General features: G+C 45.1%; 3 protein-coding genes across 5 annotated transcripts in view; 1 reads left to right on the top strand and 2 right to left on the bottom strand.

The window, feature by feature from the left end:
- LOC143767103 (uncharacterized) overlaps nucleotides 1-26675 on the bottom strand; it is a 415169-nt gene extending 388494 nt beyond the window's left edge. Inside the window, exon 1 of the mRNA XM_077255125.1 lies at nucleotides 26532-26675. The gene's annotated coding sequence lies outside the window, so the exon portion shown is untranslated. The remainder of the gene's footprint in view (nucleotides 1-26531) is intronic.
- Nucleotides 1-27680, top strand: part of LOC143768048 (uncharacterized) — an 804459-nt gene that overhangs the window by 469468 nt on the left and 307311 nt on the right. The gene's annotated exons all lie outside the window — the stretch shown is intronic.
- Nucleotides 889-27680, bottom strand: LOC143768051 (uncharacterized). Of its 2 annotated transcripts, XM_077256712.1 has the most exons (7): nucleotides 27488-27680; nucleotides 21548-21682; nucleotides 21244-21420; nucleotides 21037-21160; nucleotides 20856-20953; nucleotides 20567-20657; nucleotides 889-2831 (listed from the first exon to the last, which is right to left on the bottom strand). In XM_077256712.1, exons 2-7 carry the CDS (start codon nucleotides 21623-21625, stop codon nucleotides 1120-1122), a joined length of 2280 nt encoding a protein of 759 aa, XP_077112827.1. In that variant the 5' UTR covers nucleotides 21626-21682; nucleotides 27488-27680; the 3' UTR covers nucleotides 889-1119. The 2 variants fall into 2 exon arrangements, with proteins under 2 accessions (XP_077112827.1, XP_077112828.1); XM_077256713.1 differs by lacking the exon at nucleotides 27488-27680 and having other exon boundaries at nucleotides 21548-21811.

Genomic DNA, 27680 nt, shown 5'->3' with positions numbered 1-27680 from the left:
ACAAATATTACCCCACTTGCCACCGCTACAGGGCAAGTGGGAAGAGCACGGTAAAGTGCCACAATTAGCGCATCTTTGGATGTGTCAGTTGTGGGGTGGCTGCGGGCTGCTATTTTTAGGCTGGTGAGGGCCAAAATCCATGGGCCTCACCAGCCTGAGAATACCAGGCTGCAGCTGTCTCCTTTTTCCTTGCCTGGTTAACAAAAACAGGGGGACCCCACGCTGTTTTTTTTTTGAGGGGATCCCACTATTTGTGCTAACCATCCAAGGTAAGCAGACTGCTGCGGCCTGGTAATATCAGGCTGGTAAGATTCTTGGATATTGGATCCTTACCAGACTGAAATAACAGTCCCAGTAGTCTGCTTTACTCTCGCTGGTTAACTTATATGGGAGAACCCAAGGCCATTTTTTTTAAATTATTTATTTATTAAAAAGGAAAGGACCTCTCTGTGCTTTGCTTCACTTCCTGTGTCATGTATTTCTGGCTGTGTCATAAGATTCACCATTATGTAAATTAGTACACATGCGAAGTAAGCTGCGTTCCCACCCTTAATACGCATGTGACTAGGAAGATGTTGTGGTTTTACCACATCTGATGATAGTGAATGGGAAATTTACCAGCGGAGGCGAAGAGTCTCCACTACATAAATTGACATGCTGCGGTTTGGAAAGACGTGCTGCATGTCCGTCTCTGCAGGTGAGCCGTGAGAGTCGGTGCACGCCTAGTGGACATGGGATTTCTTGAAATCCCATCCACTATGCTGTTATAGCTGGATGCTGCAGGTTGTACATTGCGGATGAATGAAGGGTCCAACCCGCAGTGTATACTGACTGTGAGAACATATCCCAATATATCTACAAACAGGAAATCACTTTTTAATTCCTTCCCAGAAGCCAACATTCAATTAGCTTTATTCCAAGTGACACAAAAAACATATGCAATGAAAAAACGCATCAAATACACATGTAAAAAATGCAGGTGACCTGCCAGTGACCTCAGGTGCAGATTTTACCTGCGTCAAATCCTGAGCAAATACTGAGCCATTCGTTACCGTGGAAATATAAAAAAAGGATTCTCCCATATGAGACTTTTATTGTGACAGAGAAGAGATGTTTTCTTCACAAAACATTTCCCACATTCTGAACAGAAATAGTATTCTCCCCTTTGTGGGTGCTTTGGTGACCAAGAAGAAATGATTTCTTCACAAAACATTTCCCACATTCTGAACATGAAAAAGACTTCTTCCCTGTGTGAGTTCTTTGGTGTTTGAGAAGAACTGATTTATCTGTAAAACATTTCCCACATTCTGAACATGAAAAAGGCCTCTCCCCTGTGTGAGTTCTTTGGTGTCTATCAAGATGTGTTCTAGTTGTAAAACATTTCCCACATTCTGAACATGAAAATGGTTTCTCCCCTGTGTGAGATCGTTGATGTGTGATAAGATTTGTTCTAGTTGTAAAACAATTCCCACATTCTGAACATGAAAATGGCTTCTCCCCTGTGTGAAATCTCTGATGTGTGAGAAGATCTGATTTAGTTGTAAAACATTTCCCACATTCTGAACATGAAAATGGCTTATCCCCTGTGTGAATTCTATGATGATTGAGAAGACCTGATTTGTCTATAAAACATTTCCCACATTCTGAACATGAAAATGGCTTATCCCCTGTGTGAATTCTATGATGATTGAGAAGACTTGATTTAGTTGTAAAATATTTCCCACATTCTGAACATGAAAATGGCTTCTCCCCTGTGTGAATTCTCTGATGTCTGAGAAGAATTGATTTAGTTGTAAAATATTTCCCACATTCTGAACATGAAAATGGCTTCTCCCCTGTGTGAATTCTCTGATGTCTGAGAAGATCTGATTTAGTTGCAAAATATTTCCCACATTCTGAACATGCCAATAGCTTCTCTCCTGTGTGAGTTCTCTGATGTTTGACAAGATTTGATTTAGTTGTAAAACATTTCCCACATTCTGAACATGAAAATGGCTTCTCCCCTGTGTGAAATTTTTGATGTCTGAGAAGACCTGATTTGTCTATAAAACATTTCCCACATTCTGAACATGAAAATGTATTCTCCCCTGTGTGAAATTTCTGATGTTTGAAAAGATAAGATTTAGTTGTAAAATATTTCCCACATTCTGAACATAAAAATGGCTTCTCCCCTGTGTGACATTTCTGATGTTTAAGAAGAGCTGATTTAGTTGTAAAATATTTCCCACATTCTGAACATGAAAATAGCATCTCCCCTGTGTGAAATTTTTGATGTCTACGAAGACCTGATTTGTCTATAAAACATTTCCCACATTCTGAACATGAAAATGGCTTCTCTCCTGTGTGAGTTCTCTGATGTTTGAGAAGATTTGATTTAGTTGTAAAACATTTCCCACATTCTGAACATGAAAATGGCTTCTCCCCTGTGTGAGTTCTCTGGTGATGAACCAGATGTGATTTCTTATTAAAACATTTCCCACACTTGGAACAAGAATAATAATTCTCTACTGTGTGAATTTTTTGATGTTTTACAAAAGATTTTTCAAAAGGAAAACTCTCTCCATTTTCTAAACTTGAAAATGATTTTTTTGCTTTATGACCAGTTACTTTTTGAATGCTTATTTTGTGACTTTGATTTTCCTTAATAGTCTGTAATGAATCAGAAGACATGACCTGTTTGAAAGGATCAGATGAGAGATCATCGCTGTGAAGGGATGATGATATATCTGGAGTAATGGTATTTGCTTTAATTGTATCCTGTGGAATCTCAAGATCATCTGATTTAAACATTGAAGATGTCAGATGTCCCTCTGGTCTCCTGGTACAGTCATCTGCCAAGAATAAAATCAAACAAATTTTGAATAAAATATCCTTGACTTATATTTTTGAACTTTTCTACTTAAACTGTCTGTAAAAATAGCAAGTTAAGTAAAATATTGATTTACCAAGACATTTACAGCTCACAGGCCAATAGAAAACCTCATAAGATGCACGAGTAGATCGTGGTGCGCCACTATTTGTTCACTCTGCTTCCCAAATATTGAATTAAAAACCACCAAACTGTATTGCAGGCAAAAATAATACCAATAAAAACTTTAGTCGTCTGATATTAAAGGGACACTGTCACCTGAATTTGGAGGGAACAATCATTAGCCATAGGTACGGGGTTTTCGGGTGTTTGATTCACCCTTTCCTTACCCGCTGGCTGCATGCTGGCTGCAATATTGGATTGAAGTTCATGCTGTGTCCTCCGGAGTATATGCCAGCGCAAGGCAATCTTGCCTTGTGCAGGCGTGTACTATGGAGGACAGAGAATGAACTTCAATCCAATATTGCAGCCAGCATGCAGCCAGCAGGTAAGGAAAGGGTGAATCAAACACCCAAAAACCCCGCCCCTATGGCTAAAGATTGTTCCCTCCAAATTCAGGTGACAGTGTCCCTTTAAGTCCCCACTTAAGTCCATCATCGGTCAGTGGAAAAACAGGTTTCCACATTATTAATGGCTCAAATTCTTTTTAAAAACAACATGGCTTCAATAAACCAATCCAGCAATATCAGCGCTGCTGGAAGGTGCCAGATACAAGCTTGTTCTCCTCTGGTTCAGTCCTCTGTGCTCAGCTCCTGGCTTCTGTTTTAATTACCTGTTGCGACCCGGACCCGTTTACTGACTACTCTTGCATCTTCTGATTAGGTATTTTCTCTGCCTTCCTGGTTCTGACCCGGCAACCTGAATATTCTTCCCATCTCATGCTACAGAACAGAAGGTAAAAATGTGACCCAAGCCTGGGGCTCTTTGTGCAGGTCCAAATCCATGTATATCCTTTAAAGGATGATGCGCAAGGAAATTCCCTGGAATATGATGAGCAAGGCAATCACTGGGATATGGAAAACGGAGTAGATCGCGCCAATCCTGTTTGTAGTAGCCATCTATTGAGCTGCAAGGTGACCATGAACAGCGTCCCCAATATATTTTGTCTCCAAATTATTCCAGCAAGATTTAGATTCGAATAGCTAAATGGCGCTCCTTCTCTTTTTAACCCCGCCATATGCCCAGACAGTGGAATACAACCGTATATAGGTATTGCTGGATTCAAGAGAAGTGAGAAAATAATTTGCAAGGTCTATTAGTTTCTAATTACACTTTGATGAATTCCAATGTTATTGCCACATAAAATAACACACGTCAAATTTGAAATATGGGACCCGATCAGGAAAATAAAACTTGCTGCTGGAAGTGGTTAAATTTAGAGTATTTTGGGAAATAACTACTGTAGTCAAAAACTGAGAATAGACAATAATATCTACTGAAATTATCAAACACAAATGTCTTCATCAGTAAAACATGAGTAACTAATGGTGAAACTTCTCTGGAATAATTACAGTATGTGACTTGGTAATCCCCCCATGTTTTTCGGCAGTCTAACAGTTGCAAAACATGCGGCCGCAGGGACTCAAACTTGTCATTCAAGAAAAGAGAAATTATAGTTTACAGGGAAAAAAAAATGTAAAACAATTTACTGTGTAATAACTGGTATATAAGGCAAAAAGTATTTATTAAAAAAATTAGAATTTAAAGTAAACCGAAATTGATTTTTTTTTTATATAAAAAAACCAGACATCTGAAGGTCACAGAGGAATTATGGAGTATGCTGGTTTTGTCAGCCAGGTATTGCTTGACCATATTTAAAAACTTTTTCATCCTTGTCAAAAATACCCAGATATCAGGGCCTGGATGCTGTGAGGGTGAATTAGCTTAGACCAGGCCTCTGACAGTGTACCGCTGCATCTGCTGCACCTGGTGTGTGTCTCCCTCGCCTTTCCTCCTTGGTTGGGCAAGCTGCCCCCTGCTGCTAACGTCTGATGGGAATTTTGTCAACATCTTTTCTTTCTGAACTTCTGGTATAGCACCATTTTCGTATACCTCTCCACCTCAGAAGGGAGTTCACACACAAAAAAAAAAAAGTTCATCCAGTCTGTTCAGCGCTCCCAGGTAACAGGCACCAGGCAGGGGTATTACAAACCTTCAGTAATTTATTTAAAATAAAAAACAATCTATAGAATAACGCGTTTCGGCTATATGCTTATTAAAAATAGCCTTCCTCAGGTATGATATTACTTTATATGTTGCTAGAGTTATATAGTCTACACAGGTCCACTTGAATAATCAATTATGTTAATTGATCAAGACCTGGTGGTTCTTCATTAGCTTATTTGCAGCTTAGTGGTGTTCAGTATATAGTCTTAGCTTATCCGTGTAGAAGTTTAAACAGTTAAAATACATAATAAAATATAAAAAAAACACTTAAAACCATTAATTAGCATAAATACAATACATGTGGACAAAATTTGTATCTATATCATTATCCATAAATACAATATATATTCAATGATTATATAAAAATATAAATAAAAGATATATCATAGATTGTTATATCCTTAGGCTAGTTCATAACCATGTGTAATGTGAATATAAAAATGGCTATTTTGAGTCCATATTGAAATATACTGAATGCATACAGACCATTACAGAGCAGCAGTTCTTGTCATACATTTACAGACAGACAATGCTCATTGTGACACAATCTTGAGAGCGGTTTATTTATTGTCTAAAGAACTTTCAGTTCACAAACAGTTTTACGTTTCTGTTTGTTATTGTAAAACAAGGTTTATTTAACCTCTGTCTGTGGTGGTTTTATCTAACCCTTGTGGGCTTTTTATGTATCCATGGGTTTATGGCCCATTGTCTGATGTGTTATGATCTGGTGGCAGGATCACAAAACTGACCTGAAAGGTAAACCAATATCGAGGACAAGCTCTGGGGATGTGGTAACTATACTGACCGCAACGCTGATCCTATCCACACACACTAAAGGCAGCCGTGGAGCCTTACCTGAAAACCTAGACGCCTCTTCACAGCCTGAGAAACTGGCTACCCCTAGAGAGAAAGCAAAGACCTCACTTGCCTCAGAGAAATAACCCCAAAGTTATAGAAAGCTCCCCACAAATAACGGTGAGTTGAGAGGAAAACACAAACGCAGAGATGAAACAGGTTCAGCAAATGAGGCCCGCTAACACTAGATAGGAGGAAGATAGCAAGGGGTCTGTGCGGTCAGTAAAAAACTATCAAAAGCTATCCACGCAGAGAATACAAGAACCCCCACACCGACTCACGATGTGAGGGGCGCACTCTTGCACCCCAGAGCTTCCAGCAAGCAAAAAAAATCACATAGCAAGCTGGACTGAACTCATCATACAAATAGACACGTTTTCAAGGAAATAATGAGCAAAATAACAAGCAAAACTTAGCTTCTCCAGAAGGAGACAGGTCACAAGGAAGGTCCAGGAGAAATGAGACCTAGCACTGAGTACGACAGCAGGCAACAAATGAAGGTCCAGGTGAGTTAAATAGGAAACCTGACTAGCAGGTGACGAGGCAGCTGGTACAAGCCACAGACCCGCAGAATAACAAAAGAGCCACCAGAGGGAGCCCAAAGACAGAACTCACACAGTACCACTCACGACCACAGGAGGGAGTCCGAGAACAGTGTTCACAACAGTACCCCCCCTTGAGGAGGGGTCACCGAACCCTCATTAGAGCCCCCAGGGCGATCAGGATGAGCCACATGGAAGGCACAAACCAAAACGGCCGCATAAACATCAGAGGCGACAACCCAGGAATTATCCTCCTGACCATAGCCCTTCCACTTAACCAAATACTGAAGCCTCCGTCTAGAAATACGAGAATCCAAGATCTTCTCCACCACGTACTCCAATTCTCCCTCAACCAGCACCGGAGCAGGAGGATCAACCGAAGGAACCACAGGCACCACATACCTCCGCAACAAAGACCTATGGAACACATTATGAATGGCAAACGATGCTGGGAGGTCCAAACGAAATGACACAGGATTGAGGATTTCCAGAATTTTATAAGGACCGATGAAACGAGGCTTAAACTTAGGAGAAGAAACCTTCATAGGGACATAACGAGAAGACAACCACACCAAATCCCCCACACGGAGTCGGGGACCCACACAGCGACGGCGGTTAGCAAAGCGCTGAGCCTTCTCTTGTGACAAAGTCAAATTGTCCACCACATGGTTCCAAATCTGCTGCAACCTATCCACCACAGAATCCACCCCAGGACAGTCAGAAGGCTCAAGCTGACCCGAGGAAAAACGAGGATGAAAACCAGAATTGCAAAAAAAAAGGTGAAACCAAAGTAGCAGAACTAGTCCGATTATTAAGGGCAAACTCGGCCAAAGGCAAAAAAGTTACCCAGTCATCCTGATCAGCAGAAACAAAACATCTTAAATAAGTTTCCAAGGTCTGATTAGTTCGCTCGGTTTGGCCATTCGTCTGAGGATGGAAGGCCGACGAAAAAGATAAATCAATGCCCATCTTAGCACAAAAGGACCGCCAAAATCTGGACACAAACTGGGATCCTCTGTCAGACACAATGTTTTCAGGGATGCCGTGCAACCGAACCACATTCTGAAAAAACAGCGGAACCAAATCGGAGGAGGAAGGCAACTTAGGCAAGGGCACCAAATGGACCATCTTAGAAAAACGATCACAAACCACCCAGATGACAGACATTCTCTGAGAGACTGGAAGATCCGAAATAAAATCCATGGAAATATGCGTCCAAGGCCTCTTTGGAACAGGCAAGGGCAAAAGCAATCCACTGGAACGAGAACAGCAAGGCTTAGCCCGAGCACAAATCCCACAGGACTGCACAAAGGAACGCACATCCCGCGACAAGGAAGGCCACCAGAAGGACCTAGCCACCAAATCTCTGGTACCGAAAATCCCAGGATGACCCGCCAACACCGAAGAATGCACCTCGGAAATAACTCTGCTGGTCCATCTATCTGGGACAAACAGTCTCTCTGGTGGACAACGGTCAGGTCTATCCGCCTGAAATTCCTGTAACACCCGTCGCAAATCTGGGGAAATGGCAGACAAAATCACCCCCTCTCTGAGGATGCCAGCCGGCTCTGAAACTCCAGGAGAGTCAGGCACAAAACTCCTAGAAAGAGCATCAGCCTTCACGTTCTTCGAACCAGGAAGGTACGAGACCACGAAATCGAAACGGGAGAAAAACAACGACCAACGAGCCTGTCTAGGATTCAACCGTTTGGCCGACTCGAGATAAATCTAATTTTTGTGATCAGTCAAGACCACCACACGATGCTTAGCTCCCTCTAGCCAGTGTCGCCACTCCTCAAATGCCCACTTCATAGCCAACAACTCCCGATTACCAACATCATAATTTCGCTCGGCAGGTGAAAATTTTCTTGAGAAGAAAGCACATGGCTTCATCACAGAGCAATCAGAGCTTCTCTGCGACAAAACAGCCCCTGCTCCAATCTCGGAAGCATCAACCTCGACCTGGAAGGGAAGAGAGACATCTGACTGACATAAGACTGGAGCCGAAGAAAACCAGCGCTTCAGCTCTTGAAAGGCCTCCACGGCCGCAGGAGACCAGTTAGTTACATCAGAACCCTTCTTGGTCAAATCCGTCAAAGGCTTAACCACACCAGAAAAATTAGCGATGAAGCGACGGTAAAAATCCAAGAACTTCTGAAGGCTCTTAACCGATGTAGGTTGAGTCCAATCATGAATAGCCTGGACCTTGGCTGGGTCCATCTCAATAGCAGAAGGAGAAAAAATAAAGCCCAAAAAGGAAACCTTCTGGACTCCGAAGAGACATTTTGAGCCCTTCACAAATAAGGCATTGGCACGCAGGACCTGAAATACCATCCTGACCTGCTTCACATGGGACTCCCAATCATCAGAAAAGACCAAAATATCATCCAGATACACAATCATAAATTTATCCAGATATTCTCGGAAGATGTCATGCATGAAGGACTGAAACACAGAAGGGGCATTAGAAAGTCCAAAAGGCATCACCAAGTACTCAAAATGGCCTTCGGGCGTATTAAATGCTGTTTTCCATTCATCGCCCTGCTTTATACGCACAAGATTATAATGAGACCTAGCACTGAGTACAACGACAGCAGGCAACAAATGAAGGTCCAGGTGAGTTAAATAGGAAACCTGACTAGCAGGTGACGAGGCAGCTGGTACCATCCACAGACCCGCAGAATAACAAAAGAGCCACCAGAGGGAGCCCAAAGACAAAACTCACACAGTACCACTCACGACCACAGGAGGGAGTCCGAGAACAGTGTTCACAACACTGATGTATGACTGATATCTTGGTCTCATCTTATCTTGATAGCTGGCCACTTGAAGGGCAGGGTGAAACCAAAGTTAAACATAGTGCAAATCACTATATAAGGCCAGAGAAACATGACTAAGAAAGAAGCATAAACTGGTGTACCTGTACTTACACGTGTACAGTGTTGTGATACCTGCATAAGTGGGGACTCCCGTGCAGTGTTGTGAATTTCCCAGGGTTTCGCTGTCTTGGTGTTGCTTCTCTGATTTTCCAGACGGATGATGTTTAACCCCTTAAGCCCCAAGGGTGGTTTGCACTTTAATGACCAAGCCAATTTTTACAATTCTGACCACTGTCCCTTTATGAGGTTATAACTTTGGAATGCTTCAATGGATCCCAGTGATTCTGACATTGTTTTCTCATGACATTGTACTTCATGACAGTGGTAAAATTTCTTCGCTATTTATTTGTGAAAAAAACAGAAGTTTGGCGAAAATTTTGAAAATTTAGCAATTTTCCAACTTTGAATTTTTATGCCCTTAAATCACACAAAATAATTAATAAGTAACATTTGCCACATGTCTACTTTACATCAGCACAATTTTGGAACCAAAATTTTTTTTGGTTAGGGAGTTATAAGGGTTAAAAGTTGACCAGCAATTTGTCATTTTTACAACACCAATATTTTTTTAGGGACCACATCACATTTGAAGTAATTTTGAGGGGTCTATATGATAGAAAATACCCAAGTGTGACACCATTCTAAAAACTGCACCCTCAAGGTGCTCAAAACCACATTCAAGAAGTTTATTAACCCTTCAGGTGTTTTCCATGAATTTTTGGAATGTTAAAAAAAAATATGAACATTTAACTTTTTTTTCACAAAAAATTTACTTCAGCTAAAATTTGTTTTATTTTACCAAGGGTAACAGGAGAAAATGGACCCCAAAAGTTGTTGTACAGTTTGTCCTGAGTACGCTGATACCCCATATGTGGGGGGAACCACTGTTTGGGTGCATGGCAGAGCTCGGAAGGGAAGGAGCGCCGTTTGACTTTTCAATGCAAGATTGACAGAAATTGAGATGGGACACCATGTCACGTTTGGAGAGCCCCTGATGTGCCTAAACATTGAAACCCCCCCACAAGTGACACCATTTTGGAAAGTAGACCCCCTAAGGAACTTATCTAGATGTGTTTTGACAGCTTTGAACCCCCAAGTGTTTCACTACAGTTTATAACGCAGAGCCGTGAAAATAAAAAAAATCTTTTTTTTTTTTTTTTTTCACAAAAAAGAAATTCTACCCCAAAAGTTGTTATCCAATTTGTCCTGAGTACGCTGATACCCCATATGTGGGGGGGGGGAACCACCGTTTGGGTGCATGGCAGAGCTCAGAAGGGAAGGAGCGCTATTTGGAATGCAGACTTAGATGGATTGGTCTGCAGGTGTCACGTTGCATTTGCAGAGCCCCTGATGCACCTAAACAGTAGAAAATCCCCACAAGTGACATTTTGGAAACTAGACCCCCCAAGGAACTGGGTTTGTAGAGCCCCTGATGTGCCTAAATAGTAGAAACCCCCCACAAGTGACCAAATTTTGGAAACTAGATCCCCTATGGAAATTATCTAGATGTGTTGTGAGAACTTTGAACCCCCAAGTGTTTCACTACAGTTTATAACGCAGAGCCATGAAAATAAAAAATCATTTTATTTTTTTCACAGAAATGTGTTTTTAGCCCCCCAAATTTTTATTTTCCCAAGGGTAACAAGAGAAATTGGACTCCAATTGTTGTTGTCCAATGTGTCCTGAGTACGCTGATACCCCATATGTTGGGGTAAACCCGTTTTGGCGCATGGGGGAGCTCGGAAGGGAAGGAACATTGTTTTACTTTTTCAACGCAGAATTGGCTGAAATTGAGATCGGACGCCATGTCGCGTTTCGAGAGCCCTGATGTGCCTAAACAGTGGAAACCCCCAATTCGAACTGAAACCCTTTCCCAAACACACCCCTAACCCTAATCCCAACCATAACCCTAACCATACCCCTAACCCTGACACACCCCTAACTCTAATCCCAACCGTAAATGTAATCCAAACACTAACTTTAGCCCCAACCCTAACCCTAACTTTAGCCCCAACCCTAACCCTAGCCCTAACCCTAATGGGAAAATGGAAATAAATACATTTTTTAATTTTTTTATGTTTCCCTAACTAAGGGGGTGATGAAGGTGGGTTTGATTTACTTTTATAGCGGGTTTTTAGCGGATTTTTATGATTGGCAGCTGTTACACACTAAAAGACGCTTTTTATTGCAAAAAATAATTTTAGCGCTACCACATTTTGAGACCTATAATTTTTCCATATTTTGCTCCACAGAGTCATGTGAGGTCTTGTTTTTTTGTGGGACTAGTTGACGTTTTTATTGGTACCATTTTTGGGCATGTGACATTTTTTGATCGCTTTTTATTCAGATTTTTGTGAGGCAGAATGACCAAAAACCAGCCATTCATGAATTTCTTTCTTTTTTTTTTTGGTGGGGGGGGGGGGGACGTTTATACCGTTCCACGTTTGGTAAAATGGATGAAGCAGTTTTATTCTTCGGGTCAGTAAGATTACAGCGATACCTCATTTACATAATTTTTTTATGTTTTGGCACTTTTATATGATAAAAACTATTTTTATAGAAAAAAGAGTTATTTTTGCATCACTTTATTCTGAGGACTATAACTTTTTTTATTTTATTGCTGATGATGCTGTATGGCAGCTCGTTTTTTGCGGGACAAGATGAAGTTTTCAGTGGTACCATATTTATATCCGTCTTTTTGATCGCCTGTTATTCCGCTTTTTGTTCGGCAGTATGATAATAAAGCGTTGTTTTTGCCTCCTCTTTTATTTATTTACAGTGTTCACTGAAGGGGTTAACTATTGGGACAGTTTTATAGGTCGGGTCGTTATGGACGCAGAGATAATAAACATGTGTACTTTTATTGTTTTTTTTAATTTACTGGAAGTGTCAAGGTGAAAATATATTTCTTTATATACTTTTTGTACTGTTATATCTTATACTGTGAAACAATAAGATTTTTCCCTTGCTTGCACATGTAATTGTATTAAAGATGGCTGCCAAGTGTTCACCTTTACTCTAGTTTCGTGTCTGAAGAGTTAAGTGTAATTTCTTCTGAAATCGAAACTTAAGGAATGAGAAGAAAAGGAGGATTCACCAGGAGATGCCAGGACAAATCAGAGAAGACTGGACACTAGACATATACTGCTTAAACCCCGCCTAATGCATTCCTTTTCCTAAACAATAGTACTGTATATTCTAAAATAAACGCAGTTGCTGTAACCGTCGCTGACACAAGTTGATGTACGGGCATTAACTGAGTTTGAACCAGCTACCTGTCTGACTCATTCTTATCCGGTACCAGATGCTCGGCTCATACTTTAATTTGGAATGACTGGTGAATGAGGGTTATTGTCGTGACGACCCCGACAATTTGGCGCGACCAACGTGGGGCGTGGCCAGCGATCCGAGACCCCCTGGACCCATGCCTGGATATCTGTGGATGATACCCGTAGTGGCTGACCTCGAGGACTGATCACCCTCCAAACACGGAAAGTGGAGATCATATACTTTGTATGTGTCACACTTGCTAGTGTCTCAGCCATTATTGGTTTGTCTGTGGTCTCCTTGGGTCTGGGGAGTGACCGGTTGAGTGGTGAGACCGAGCGCGATCCTGTGCCACGCTCTGAACCAGCAACTGAGAGATGTCGCATCCTGCGCGTCCTCGTGTACACCACACCTCCTCCACCGGTCACTGTACTCCATTCAACCACCCTACCCGTGACTATTGTCTAGTAGTGAAGTGGAGTGAAAGATTGAGCAAGTTGTAGATTGTGGGGCAGCTTAGAGGAAGGGATAGGAGACGCAGCCTCTGTGATATTGTACCAACTAGGTAATTAAGACGTCCCGAGAGGGGACCACCTGTATTTCTGTGGAGGGCTCTCACTAGGAGACCGCCTCCCGTCTGTTGGAATATCGTGGCAGGATAGTCTGTTAATCACTGGTGTTCAGGTTAGGGACAGGAAATATTGAGCGCGAGGCTCTTTTCCTAATACGTTGAGCGAGAGGCTCCGTATTGTAGAATACAGTGTTGATATCGCTGCCAGCGATCCTCAGCTGCAGCAGGGCGTAGTATTCTGGGAGTCAAGCTACGTCTCTTAAAGCAGAAAAAGTCTGTGCCCCACAAGTTAGATGAGGATGCCGTGGAAGTCAAGACAATAGTAGAGTCACGGGAGGGCAAGAGGCAGTCAAGAAGCTCATCTGCGAGTTGCGCGAGGCTTAAAGAACGAAGGATGGAAAGAGGTTGATGGAGAGGGAGGATCATAGGAAGGTTTTGTAGAAATTAAGTCTGAAAACTGCTGTAATCCGTTTCTGTGTAGAAGATATTGAGCTCTTATCAGTGCTGTGTAGCAGATGGGAGGAGGGAGCGGACCGCTGCACGACTTGTTTGAGATTTCTCCTCTTTTCTCCTTATCTGTGCTGCGTGCCAGAGAAAGGGGGGCATAGAGCTGGGCTATTGCTTTCTCCCTTCTGCGCTGAGGAATGCAGTGATTTTCCATATTTCTGTGTTTCTGGTAGGGAGAGGGCACGCACATAGCTGCGCTTTCTCTGTATTTTCTTGGTGTAGTGTTGTGAATCTGCTTTTGGGCTCCTTCTAGTGGTGGCTAGTGGTACTGGTGACTCGGGTGTGTTTTCTTTCTCAGTTCACCTGTTTTCATCAGTAGTGGGGAGTTCCTATTTATTCCTGCTCTTCAGTCATTGCCTTGCCGGCCATCAATGTAACCAGAGCCTTTCTGTTGCATGTTCCTGCTCCTAGACTACTGATCAGCTAAGTTGGACTCTTAGTCCTAGTTTGTTTGCATTTTTTGTTCCAGTTTACAGTTATGTCATTCTCTGTAGCTGGAAGCTCTTGTGGGCTGAAATTACCACTCCGGTGTCAAGAGTTGACACATGAGTCTTAAAGTAATTTCAGGATGGTATTTTAAAAGGGTTTTCAGCTGACCGTGCAGTTCCCTTTTGTATCTTTCTACTATCTAGTATGCGGACCTCGCTTTGCTGAACCTACCTTCATACTGCGTATGTCTTTTCCTCTGAACTCACCGTCAATATATGTGGGGGGCTTCTGTCTCCTTTTCGGGGGAATTTCCCTAGAGGTAAGCCAGGTCTGTTTTTTCCTCTACTAGGGTTAGTTAGTTCTCCGGCTGGCGAGAGATGTCTAGGGATAAAACTTAGGCACGCCCCCCGGCCACTATTAGTTGTGTGGTAGGTTTAGCTCACGGTCAGCTCGAGATTCCATCACCCAAGAGCTCGTCCGTTATTTATGTGTCCTGACGTTCCCCTGCCATTGGGAACCATGACAGTGTAGATTACGCGCTGGTAGATCTGTGTTTTGTTTAAGGCGACAATATTGTTTTGAAGTACAAAGAAATATTATAATCTGGAAATTTGAAAGTGAAATCTAGTGTCTAGGTTTAGAAGGAAACTTGTAAGATTGTTTGATTATCAGTGTAATTGAAAGATTGGTAAAAGATTTACCTGCTTCAAGTTGAGTGGTTGATATATAGCAAATTGAAGATCAACAGGGGGACTTCCCTGTTGGATAATATGGTCCCTCCTCAGGAAACTAAGCCTCTACTCCCGACTGTAAGCCCTGTGCCCCTTGAAGCCAAGGCACCAATATATTATGGACTGCCGAGAAGTTCTATGGGCGTCTTATGGTAGTATTTAAAGATCTGGGATTCTCATTGTAACAAAAAGCCCATTCACACCTTTTTGTAGTAGACCCGATATTGAGATTTCCACTCCGGATAATGCATTGAAAATAGTAAAGAGTTTCCAAAAGAATTTAGCCCAGCAGGAAAGTCAAGGGTTAAATCAGTAGCCGTAGTAATTCTTGCTCGCTCTCTAGCCCCCACCGCAGTACAAGGACGTTCCATATCAGTGGTCTATGTAACAGATTCCAGTTTCTGCCCTCCTCCCATCGTGCACAAGTCCAGTCTCACACTCCAATATGCCTTTAACCCTGTATGGGAATCTCACTCCCTCCCAAGCCCTGTTATGTCAATTCTCAGACCAAGAGTTTGTTTAATCGGTGTAGATGGCAGACCCCCCAGCCCGGAAAGGCCCCTAGATCTCCTCTTCCCGTGAAACCTTCACACTTACAAGGCCAGACTCTCCAAGAACCTGAAGTTTGGTTCCCCTGTCATTCACGATACTACATCACACCTCAGGACTCCCAGGTTCTTTTCTAAGTGGGGTATGGGGACATGATTACCCACCAGGTGGGAGCGATAGTGAACCCAGCTAACTCAGTGATCTGTCTGTAGGAGACTCATAAGGTGAAGGAGAGAACACATTTTCTGACTAAAAGATGGGTACAGGTGGGATACCATGCCACATATTCAGCATACTCTAGGGGGGTCAGCATCCTCATCTGTGTTGGGTTCCTTTTGGGTATCACAAACTGGTTATAGATCAGTCGGGTAGATTCATATGTTTACTTTGTAAATTGTACGAATGTCTAATGTGGTTGGTTTCAATTTATGTTCCACCACCATATTGTGGAAAGGTGATCCACAGTTCTGGAGATAATGGAGGAGACACCGGGGATACCGTTTTTGATAATAGGGGACTTTAACAATATTCCGGACACACATTGGGATAGTGGGAGATGAGAGCCGTTGAAGTCGGGTGGTAACTGTACACCATTCGGTGCTGTCTTGAGGGAGACCGCTCTGCATGATTTATGGAGGATTTCTCATACTGGGGTGTACAAATATTCCTGTTTTTCGTCCTCTTTCGCTTCTTTGTCAAGAATAGATCTGGCCTTGGGCAATACGCCGATGTTGGACCTTGTTGGGGAGGTAACATATGGCTAGCAGGGCCGGTTTTAGGCAAAGTGGGGCCCTAGGCAAAAGTTTAAAATGGGGCCCCAAATGCTACCAAATTGCATCATCACACAGAAACATTTCGGTTGTAGTTACATGTGCTGAGTTCAGGCCACTAAACGAGTGAGATCGACAATATTGAAGTCACTCATCGCTTGTTTCCCGGCCTCTTTACACCAGCTGAGGAATAATGATGGGGACAGAATGGTCACTAGTAGATCAATCTGTCCCCATACAGTATCATCTTAGCAGCAGATCAATATTCATTCCCTTTAGTAGCGGGCACATGAGATGGCCTAGCAGCAGGAAGCCTGCAGCTGTGGCTACTGTGACCCCTATTTAAAGTGAAATGAATATTCACTGCTCTCCACACCTATAGTCCCTCCCATCTCTCGGCACTGGCTTCAGTGTATAGTGGTGGGAGTGACTATGGGCGTGGGGAGCAGTGACTATGAATTTCTCTTTAGCAGCGGGCACAGGCTTTAAGCGCAGCAGCCGACTCCTGCCTCCTGTCACCCACTGCTCCTTCTTCACTGGCACCGGGCGAGCCCCCCTGACTCACGGGCCCCATAGCAGCTGCATGGTGTGCTGCTATTAGCGACACGCCACTGGCTGGGGGCAGGGGCGGACACTAATAGCTTGGGGCCCCTGTTCAAGAAAGGTGTCTGGGCCCCCCTTCCTGCCCGATATACTGCTTATGATGATGTCAATCTGGCAATGGCACCCTGGAGCCTTGGGCTCCGAGAAACAAGTCAGATTGCCCTCATTATTACTACCCTGCAAGCAGGGGCATACATAGCAATCACAGGGCCTCCATGGCAAAAGTTCTATTTGGGCCCCCACACCTCTAAAAAATATTTATATTTTTTCACTGAGATGGAGAGAGATATATATATATATATATCTTTATCTATCTCTCTATCTATATACTGTGTACGTTTGTAATAAATATATATATCCGTTACACCGTACAAACACAGATACAAATATATATATATATACTTTCAAACACACATACTGTACATACATTCACACAGATACACATACAGTACATACAACGTACATACATACAGATACGCATACATATGCCGTCACACATACACGTACTATACATACACACACGCATATACCGCACATGCACACCTACCGTACACAGATACACATATATATACCATGATACATACACGTACTATACACACACGCATATATAGTACATACATATACCTACATACACACAGATACACATACAGTACATACAACGTACATACATACACCGTCACACATTCAAGTACTATACATACACACACATACATATACCGTACATACACACAGATACACACACACGCATATATAGTACATATACCGTACACACAGACACACATACTGTCATACCTACACATACCGTACATACACACATATACCGTATATACATACAGTTATATACAAAGTATACACATACCGTACACACATATACTGTACATACATGCACATAAACATAAATATATACATACAATTATATCGCACACACACACACACACACAGATACACACATACTGTACATACACACACATACTAATCTTGTATATCGGGGGATCAGATGAGCCCTGGAGGTCAGTTCAGTTGGAGAAGGCTGCAGACCCCACTGTGGGGGATGGGGCACAGAGCAGACAGGACTGATATCATCCCCCCTAGTGCGGTCCGTGTGATGTCCCGTGCAGTGAGCTTCTCCCCCATCTCTTCTCTGTAAGGAGACGCTGCAGCCTCCCGAGAACAGAACAGTGGAGGGAGCAGAAGACACACTAAGTCCTGCTCTTCCTCCACTGCTGTTCCTGACTGCTGTGCAGCGGGGCCCCTGACTGTAAGGGAGTACTCACCAGTCACCATTGGGAGGCGCCATGTGTTGTGATTCGGTTTTTGGCTCCCCCAGTGGTCACTGGTGGTACTGGTGTCTTGTGTGCTTTCCACCTGTTTCTATCAGGATATGGGAGTTTCCTATTTAGCCTTGCTCCTCAGTCTTTCCAGTGCCGGCCATCAATGTAACCAGAGTCATTCTGTTGCATGTACCTGCTACCAGTCTGCTGACCAGCTAAGTTGGACACTTTTGTCCTTAGTCTATTTTTGTATGTTTTGTCCAGTTTGCAGTTATGTGATTCTCTGCAGCTGGAAGCTCTTGTGGGCTGAAGTTACCACTCCGGTGTCATGAGTTGGCACATGAGTTTAAGGTAACTTCAGGATGGTATTTGATAGGGTTTTGTAGCTGACCGCGAAGTCCACTATTGTATCCTTCTGCTATCTAGTTAGTGGGCCTCGCTGTGCTAAATCTGCTTTCATACTACGTGTGTCTTTTCATCTGAACTCACCGTTATTATATGTGGGGGGCTACTATCTCCTGTGGGGATTTTCTCTGGAGGCAAGCCAGGACTATGTTTCATCTACCAGGGGTAGTTAGTTCTCCGGCTGGTGCGAGACGTCTAGCAAAAACGTAGGTACGTTCCCTGGCTACTATTAGTTGTGTGGTAGGTTTAGCATCGTGGTCAGCTCTAGTTTCCATCACCCGAGAGCTTGTCCGTTTTTCTATGTGTCCTGACGTTCCCCTGCCATTGGGAACCATGACAGCCATGCTGGAGAACAGAGACAGCAGCCAATGAGCGCTCTCCTCAGTCTGGTGAGGAAAGTGTTCATTGGCCAGTGTCTCTCCCTGCATGACACGCCCCCCTTTTGAACCTCTGCACTCCGTGCCGTTCTCTCCCCAGCTGATGTTGGCATGATTACAGGAGGGAGTGAGAGGGGCCCGATGCTACATGATACTGGGCCTGCCTGCAGGGACCACCCTCCACCTCTCGGCCCCAGAGAAGTGGCATCGGTGGTATGTCCGCCCCTGGCTGGGGGCCCCTAGGGCAGAGGGCAACTGCCTAGTCTGCCTGCCCCTAACGCCGGCCCTGATGGCTAGAACAATTTTGGATCATTCCCCCATGAGTGTGATACTTGAGGGAGTGGGATCTGTACCTGCTAGGGGTTGCATGTGGAGGCTGAATCCGTTTTGGCTACACCTCATTGACTTAGATGGACACATTGGGGGGACATTAAGGAATATTTTAAAATTAATGCTGGGTCGGCTTCGGTATTGACGGTATGGGAAGCTATTAAGGCTTATTTCAGAGGGCTCTGCAATAAAGAGATATCCCGAGTCAAGGTAGAAACGGGCAGGAAGGATCAGATGATGACGAGAGCTGGAGGAGGCGGAGGAGGCATTAATCAACGATCAGTCCCCAGAAGCACAGGGAAGGTAGAAGGTAGCGCAGAATAGAGTATGTCAGATGGCAATGGAAAAGGCGAAACGTAGGAAAATGCTTCAAACTGCTAAATACTTTGAGGAGGGGGACAAGGCAGGTCATCTTCTTTCTAGAATAGTGGCGGCTCAGAGAGACTCCACACATATAGTCGCTTTGAAGAGAAAGGAAGGGAAGGACCATACTGGTTGCAAAGCAATTTTGGAGGTGATGATGGAGTATTACTCGGATCTTTATAAATCGCGGGTACAGCCAACGATGGAGGAGGTGGATGGTTTCTTGGCAGAGGTACAGCTCCCCAGACTCTCAGAGGCAGATCGGGGTCTTCTTGAGGAGCTTGATGCTGCACTGGCCTCTATGCCCAATGATAAAGCCCCAGGGGTGGATGGGATTCCGGGGAAGGTGTATAAAAAAATATAAAGAGGTATTGCTTCCCGCTTTGTTGGAGGTGTAGGGTGCTGGTCTGGTGGAGGGGGAGTTGCCGTGGACCATGCGTGAGGCAATAATTGTAGTGTTGCAAGAACAGGGTAAGGATCCGGCTTCTTATCGCCCAATTTCGTTATTAACGATAGATATTAAAATCTTGGCCAAGATATTGGCTAATCATCTTAACAAGGTGATAACGACACTAATACACGAGGACCAATCTGGATTTATGCCCAATAGTTCTACCGCATGTAATCTTAGACGATTATTTCTTAATATGCAGGTAAAGGCGGACAATATGGGTCGGAGGGTTGTGGTGTCTAACACTAAGGCATTTGATAGTGTGGAGTGGCAGTATTTGTGGGCGGTCATGAAGGCTATGGGTTTTGGCGAGAGATTTATAGGATGGGTGCAATTGTTATATGCGTCTACAAGAGCCAGGATAAGGGTAAATGGGCTCTTGTCGGGGGATTTCCATTTATACAGGGGAACCCGGCAGGGGTAAGTGAGTTGTTTTCATAAAATGAAATTGTATTAATAGGTTTTGTATTCATTGTACCTGTCTGGAAATTGCATCAGACTGTGTTACTGGCGTGTCATATGCTTTAATAAAAACTATGGGATTTAAAAGAACTACACGACTGATAAAGTAGCCACAGCCGGGGACTGAGAAGAATCTGTGACTTCTCTGCATTTAGTGGTTACTACTCACCTGGGTAGTCATATGTAGGAATCTCCTCTTTACACCGCTCATCACCCCTCACATATGTCTCTGTAGTATTAATATGGGTCAGATCTTCACCCTGAAACAAACATTGTAAAAGTCACCAACAGATGGAGAAGTCACATCTATGATCAGCTCTAATCCTGCCATCTCCACCGTTCTCATTACACAAGTATAAAACATATAATACTGGGGGATAAAACAATACTGAGCACAAGACCTTCACAGCCATCTACACATCATAGGGGAGATCTCATGACTCCTTCTCTCCATCTACCTGATGATCCTGAGGAACATTGGGATCTTCTTGCTTACAGTCCTGTGGAAGAAGAGGACGGGGACATCTCTCTGGTGTTGTCCTCATCCTCGATAGATCTGGAGGAAACACATACAGGGACTGAATTCATTCTTTAAATACAGATAATTATAGGCCGTGTGTATTTAGTCCTGTCTATTACCTGGTGATGTGAGGGGCTGGGGAACCTCCATCATGACATTCTTGTACAGATCTTTGTGTCCTTCTAAATACTCCCACTCATCCATGGAGAAATAGACGGAGACATCCTGACACCTTATAGGAACCTGACACATACAATAATACCGTCATCCCCCCGATTCCTTCATAGCGTTACTGTGTAATGTCCCAGCATTCCCAGCAGTGTCACCTCTCCAGTCAGCAGCACAATCATCTTGTAGGTGAGTTCTAGGATCTTCTGGTCATTGAAGTTCTCATGTATCAGGTGAGGCGGAGGCCTCGTGATTGGGCTCAGGGGTCTTCCCCATCCCTCAGACACCAGGTCCCGACAGCGCTCACTAGAGGTCTTCTTCACTACCGTATAATCCTGGTTATGGAGAGACAAATTAATAAGTCTTACTACTGACATTTCCAGAGTCCTCACCTCTTCAGTTCTGTCCATCTTATTCCCATAGATAAGAATGATGTAATGTGACGTCATCAGAATCTCTCACCTCTCCAGTAAGCCGGAAGAGGATCTCTAGGTTGAGGTGTAATATTCTCTCTGCCATCTGGTCACTGTCCATATCCATCCTTGATGATTACTTCAGAAAATTTCTCTCAATATACAAGATGTCCACTGAGAGGATCTGATATTGTAGGGAAATGAATAAGAAGAAAGTGAGCCAATGTAACATCATAAAGAACGACAACAAGGGGAAACATATCAGGAGATAGAACGTGTAGATGTTGTATTCTCTAGTCTTATACGGACTGGAACACAAGTTGAATTACTGACATCTCCTCCATGCTACCAATCATTGGCTAAGTTGGCCATTGCATCAGCAACTTATTGGCTGTAGGAATCACAAGTTTGATGGGACTGACCAGGATGTGCTGCAAAAGAGTGGAGAAGATGGTGGTCTGCAGAGACCAGCTGTGACTGTGAAAAGTCATCATGTCATCTAGACAAGATGGAGATTGAAACAAAGAAGACCTCCAGAGAAGATGTAATCCATAAGATACCTGGATGCAAATTATCATTGTATGGTCCGCAGTATGATGATGGCTGCTAATAACAACTCCATGTACTCCCGTCTCGAATACTGCAACACCCTCTTCTGTGGCCTCCCAGTTAACTCTCTTGCACCACTCCAGTCTGTCCTCAACTCTGCTTCTCGGCTAATCCACCTCTCTCCTCACTACTCCCCTGCTTCTCCCCTCTGCAAATCCCTCCACTGGCTCCAAATTCCAAAACAAATCCAGTTCAAACTACTAACACTGATCTACAAAGTCATCCACAACCTGTCCCCTCCCTATATCTCTGAACTAAACTCCCACTATCTTCCCTCACGTAATCTTTGATCCTCCCAAGACCTCCTACTCTCCTCCACACTTATTCGTTCCTCACACAACCGCCTCCAAGATTTCTCCCGAATATCCCCCATCCTCTGGAATTCCACGCCTCAACACGTCCGATTATCCACCACCCTCGGATCCCTCAGACGGAACCTGAAAACCCATCTCTTCAGGAAAGCCTACAGCCTGCAATAACCATTCTGCCACCTCACCAACCACCAGAGCTGCCGCCTCACCAACCACCAGAGCTGCCGCCTCACCAACCACCAGAGCTGCCGCCTCACCAACCACCAGAGCTGCCGCCTCACCAACCACCAGAGCTGCCGCCTCACCAACCACCAGTGCTGCAGCACCCCGACCTCCTGTCTCTTCCCCATTATCCCGAAGAATGTAAGTCCGCAAGGACAGGGTCCTTTCCCCTCCGTACCAGTCTGTCATTGTAAATTTGTTTACTGTTAACGATATCTATAACCCTGTATGTAACCCCTTTTCTCATGTACAGCACCATGGAATTAATGGTTCTATATAAATAAATAATAATAGTAACGTATCTTCTTACCATTTTTAAGGACATACTGGATGTTGTAGGGTTGTAAATTCATGCAATACAGTGGTTTATGGGGCTGAATTTATATTACAATTATTGTACTAAGCTTCGTTCTTGTATTCAAGTAATCTTGGTTCTGGTCATGTATTCATATACCGTATATACTCGAGTATAAGCCGACCCGAGTATAAGACGACCCCCCTAATTTTGCCACAAAAAACTGGGAAAACTTATTGACTCGAGTATAAGCCTAGAATGGAAAATGCAGCAGCTACCGGTGAATTTCAAAATTAAAAATAGATGCTCCATACCGTTCATTATGGCCCCATAGATGCTCCACATAAAGCTGTGCCACATATAATGCTCTGCACAGTTCATTATGGCCCCATAGATGCTCCATAGAAAGCTGTGCCATATACAATGCTCTGCACCTTTGATTATGGCACCCATAGATGTTCCATACAATGCTCTGCACCTTTGATTATGGCCCCATAGACGCGCCACATAAAGCTGTGCCTTATATATAGTGCTCTGCACCGTTGCCCCATAGATGCTCCACATAAAGCTGTGCCTTATATATAGTGCTCTGCACCGTTGCCCCATAGATGCACCACATAAAGCTGTGCCTTATATATAGTGCTCTGCACCGTTGCCCCATAGATGCTCCACATAAAGCTGTGCCTTATATATAGTGATCTGCACCGTTGCCCCATAGACGCGCCACATAAAGCTGTGCCTTATATATAGTGATCTGCACCGTTGCCCCATAGACGCGCCACATAAAGCTGTGCCTTATATATAGAGCTCTGCACCGTTGCCCCATAAATACTCCACATAAAGCTGTGCCATTGCTGCTGCAAAAAAAAAAAAAAAAAAAAAACACATACTCACCTCTCTTGCTTGCAGCTCCTCAGCGTCCCGTCCCGGCGTCTCTCCGCACTGACTAATCAGGCAGAGGGCGGCGCGCACACTATATGCGTCATCGCGCCCTCTGACCTGAACAGTCAGAACAAGAGGACGCGAAGACTGAGCGGCGCCCGGTGTGTGGAACGCGGACAGGTGAATATGACATACTTACCTGCTCCCGGCGTCCCGCTCCTTCCCCTGGACAGCTGGTCTTCGGTGCCGCAGCCTCTTCCTCTGCCAGCGGTCACCGGCACCGCTGATTAGAGAAATGAATCGGCGGCTGCGCCCCTATGGGAGGTGGAGCAGCCTATTCATTTCTCTAATGAGCGGTCCCATGTGACCGCTGAACAGGGGAAGAGCTGCGGCACCGAAGACCGTGGGACGGGCAGGGGGAGCGCCAGGAGCGCCGGGACTAGGTGAGTATGCCTCAGCGCCCTCTCCCCCTCACCAGCTGACCGTGACTCGAGTATAAGCCGAGGGGGCACTTTCAGCCCAAAAATTTGGGCTGAAAATCTCGGCTTATACTCGAGTATATACGGTACTTGTGGTGATTCTGGTGACGTAGTCAAGTACTGATTGAGGTTCTGGTGATGTATCAATTTAATGATGAATGATGGTTCTGGTGGTGTAGTCAAGTACTGATGGTGGGTCTGTTCATGTATTCATGTACTGATGGTGGTTCAGATAATTACCTGGTATTTTGCTCACTGGTGTATGTTTGCCTTGTTTCACTGTGCTCTGTTCTACTGCTGCCTGACCTAGGACCATGCTCTGAATCGGTGTTTTCACCATTTGCTTGATCCACTATCTTACTGGTAATTTGACCCCTGGACATGTAACTGATGATTTTTGTTTATCACCTATGACGTACTCTCCTGACCTCGGACCTTTTGATCATCCAGCCTTGCGGGTTGTCCATGAGGAGTGACTATCGTCACACATATACAGTGTATGGGGGGATAGAGGTATTGTTGGAACATTATCCTGTGTGGGGGAATGGCTGTACTGTGAGAACCATAGTGACCTATGATGCTTTGATCTCAGAACAAGGCTCCATAGGTTGTACTATGATGGTGAACGAAAGATTGTCTCTTGTATATATTCATTTAATTCTCTCTTTTCAGGATGCCATTTTTGGACTAGGTTGGATTTCCTGGACTCATGAAAACCAGCATGGATTTTTTTAAAATTATTTCAATAATTTGGTGAACTAGGGGGTAGGGGAGTTGTTTTTTAAAAATGAAATATTTTTCTGAGTGTTTTTTGTCTTTCAGCTTACTGGATTAGTAATGGGGGTGTCTGACAGGTGTCTCTCCAACACTAACCCCTAGGATTAATGCCAGCTGACAAATTCCCACAAATATTACCCCGATTGCCAACGCACCAATGCAATAGAGAAGAGCCAGGCAAAGTGGCCGAATTGGCGCATCTAATGTAATGCACCACTTCTGGGGTGGCTGAAAGCTGATATTTTTAGGCTGGGAAGGGGCCAATATCCAGGGAACTTGCCAGCCTGATATCAGCCCCCAGCTGTCTGATTTAACTTGGCAGGTTATTAAATAAGGAGAAAAATAATGGCATTCTGTGAGAACTTGTTTGGGCTTCTGTCCTCACATCCTGCAGTTGTCTGAATGGATCTAATGTGGACTTGGGAACCAGCTAAGGCTACTTTCACACTAGCGTTTTTTGCAATACGTTGCAATGCGTCGTTTTGCCGAAAAAAACGCATCCTGCAAAAAGTGCTTGCAGGATGCGTTTTTTCTGCATTGACTAACATTAGTGACACATTGCGACGCATTGCCACACGTCGCAACCGTCGTGCGACGGTTGTGCCATGTTGTAACGTTTTTTGCGGCCGACGGTCCGCAGCCGGAACTCCGCCCCCACCTCCCCGCACCTCACAATGGGGCAGCGGATGAACTGGAAAAATGCATCCGCTGCCCCCGTTGTGCGGCGGAGACAACGCTAGCGTCGGTAACCTCGGCCCGACGCACTGCGACGGGCCGAGCCCGATGCTAGTGTGAAAGAAGCCTTTGCCGCATTCTGTCCACACGGCTGTAACATCACTGTTCACACCCAAAAGAGTCTCAGTGCTGAAAAGGTTAATGCCCCCACACCCAGTAATGGAGAATCACCACACACTTCCACCCGCAGAGCCGCACATAGAGAATAATGGAGCCTCCAGCACCGACCTCCACCCGCAGAGCCGCACTCCACATAGAGAATAATGGAACCTCCAGCACCGACCTCCACCCGCAGAGCCGCACTCCACATAGAGAATAATGGAGCCTCCAGCACCGACCTCCACCCGCAGAGCCGCACTCCACATAGAGAATAATGGAGCCTCCAGCACCGACCTCCACCTGCAGAGCCGCACTCCACATAGAGAATAATGGAGCCCCCAGCACCGACCTCCACCCGCAGAGCCGCACTCCACATAGAGAATAATGGGGCCTCCAGCACCGACCTCCACCCGCAGAGCCGCACTCCACATAGAGAATAATGGAGCCTCCAGCACCAACCTCCACCTGCAGAGCCGCACTCCACATAGAGAATAATGGAGCCTCCAGCACCGACCTCCACCCGCAGAGCCGCACTCCACATAGAGAATAATGGAGCCTCCAGCACCGACCTCCACCCGCAGAGCCGCACTCCACATAGAGAATAATGGAGCCTCCAGCACCGACCTCCACCCGCAGAGCCGCACTCCACATAGAGAATAATGGAGCCTCCAGCACCGACCTCCACCCGCACTCCACATAGAGAATAATGGAGCCTCCAGCACCGACCTCCACCCGCAGAGCCGCACTCCACATAGAGAATAATGGAGCCTCCAGCACCGACCTCCACCCGCAGAGCTGCACTCCACATAGAGAATAATGGAGCCTACCTACATCCGCACTCCACATAGAGAATAATGGAGCCTCCAGCACCGACCTCCACCCGCAGAGCCGCACTCCACATAGAGAATAATGGAGCCTCCAGCACCGACCTCCACCCGCAGAGCCGCACTCCACATAGAGAATAATGGAGCCTCCAGCACCGACCTCCACCCGCACTCCACATAGAGAATAATGGAGCCTCCAGCACCGACCTCCACCCGCAGAGCCGCACTCCACATAGAGAATAATGGAGCCTCCAGCACCGACCTCCACCCGCAGAGCCGCACTCCACATAGAGAATAATGGAGCCTCCAGCGCCGACCTCCACCGCAGAGCCGCACTCCACATAGAGAATAATGGAGCCTCCAGCACCGACCTCCACCCGCAGAGCCGCACTCCACATAGAGAATAATGGAGCCTCCAGCACCTACCTCCACCCGCAGAGCCGCACTCCACATAGAGAATAATGGGGCCTCCAGCACCGACCTCCACCCGCAGAGCCGCACTCCACATAGAGAATAATGGGGCCTCCAGCACCTACCTCCACCCGCAGAGCCGCACTCCACATAGAGAATAATGGGGCCTCCAGCACCGACCTCCACCCGCAGAGCCGCACTCCACATAGAGAATAATGGAGCCTCCAGCACCGACCTCCACCCGCAGAGCCGCACTCCACATACAGAATAATGGAGCCTCCAGCACCGACCTCCACCTGCAGAGCCGCACTCCACATATAGAATAATGGAGCCTCCAGCACCTACCTCCACCTGCAGAGCCGCACTCCACATACAGAATAATGGAGCCTCCAGCACCGACCTCCACCTGCAGAGCCGCACTCCACATAGAGAATAATGGGGCCTCCAGCACCGACCTCCACCTGCAGAGCCGCACTCCACATACAGAATAATGGAGCCTCCAGCACCGACCTCCACCTGCAGAGCCGCACTCCACATA

Source organism: Ranitomeya variabilis, chromosome 4 (genome assembly GCF_051348905.1).
Source record: "Ranitomeya variabilis isolate aRanVar5 chromosome 4, aRanVar5.hap1, whole genome shotgun sequence".
Classification (NCBI taxonomy): domain Eukaryota; kingdom Metazoa; phylum Chordata; class Amphibia; order Anura; family Dendrobatidae; genus Ranitomeya; species Ranitomeya variabilis.
The sequence above is the reverse complement of the archived record's forward strand: the minus strand, read 5'-3'. Positions and strand labels throughout refer to the sequence as shown.

Coding starts and splice junctions, on each gene's coding strand:
- LOC143768051 (XM_077256712.1), bottom strand. CDS start 21,625: ATGGATATGGACAGTGACCAGATGGCAGAGAGAATATTACACCTCAAC. Junction 21,421..21,547: donor TCTTCCGGCTTACTGGAGAG/GTGAGAGATTCT, acceptor CTCCATAACCAG/GATTATACGGTAGTGAAGAA. Junction 21,161..21,243: donor TTGTGCTGCTGACTGGAGAG/GTGACACTGCTG, acceptor TGTATGTGTCAG/GTTCCTATAAGGTGTCAGGA.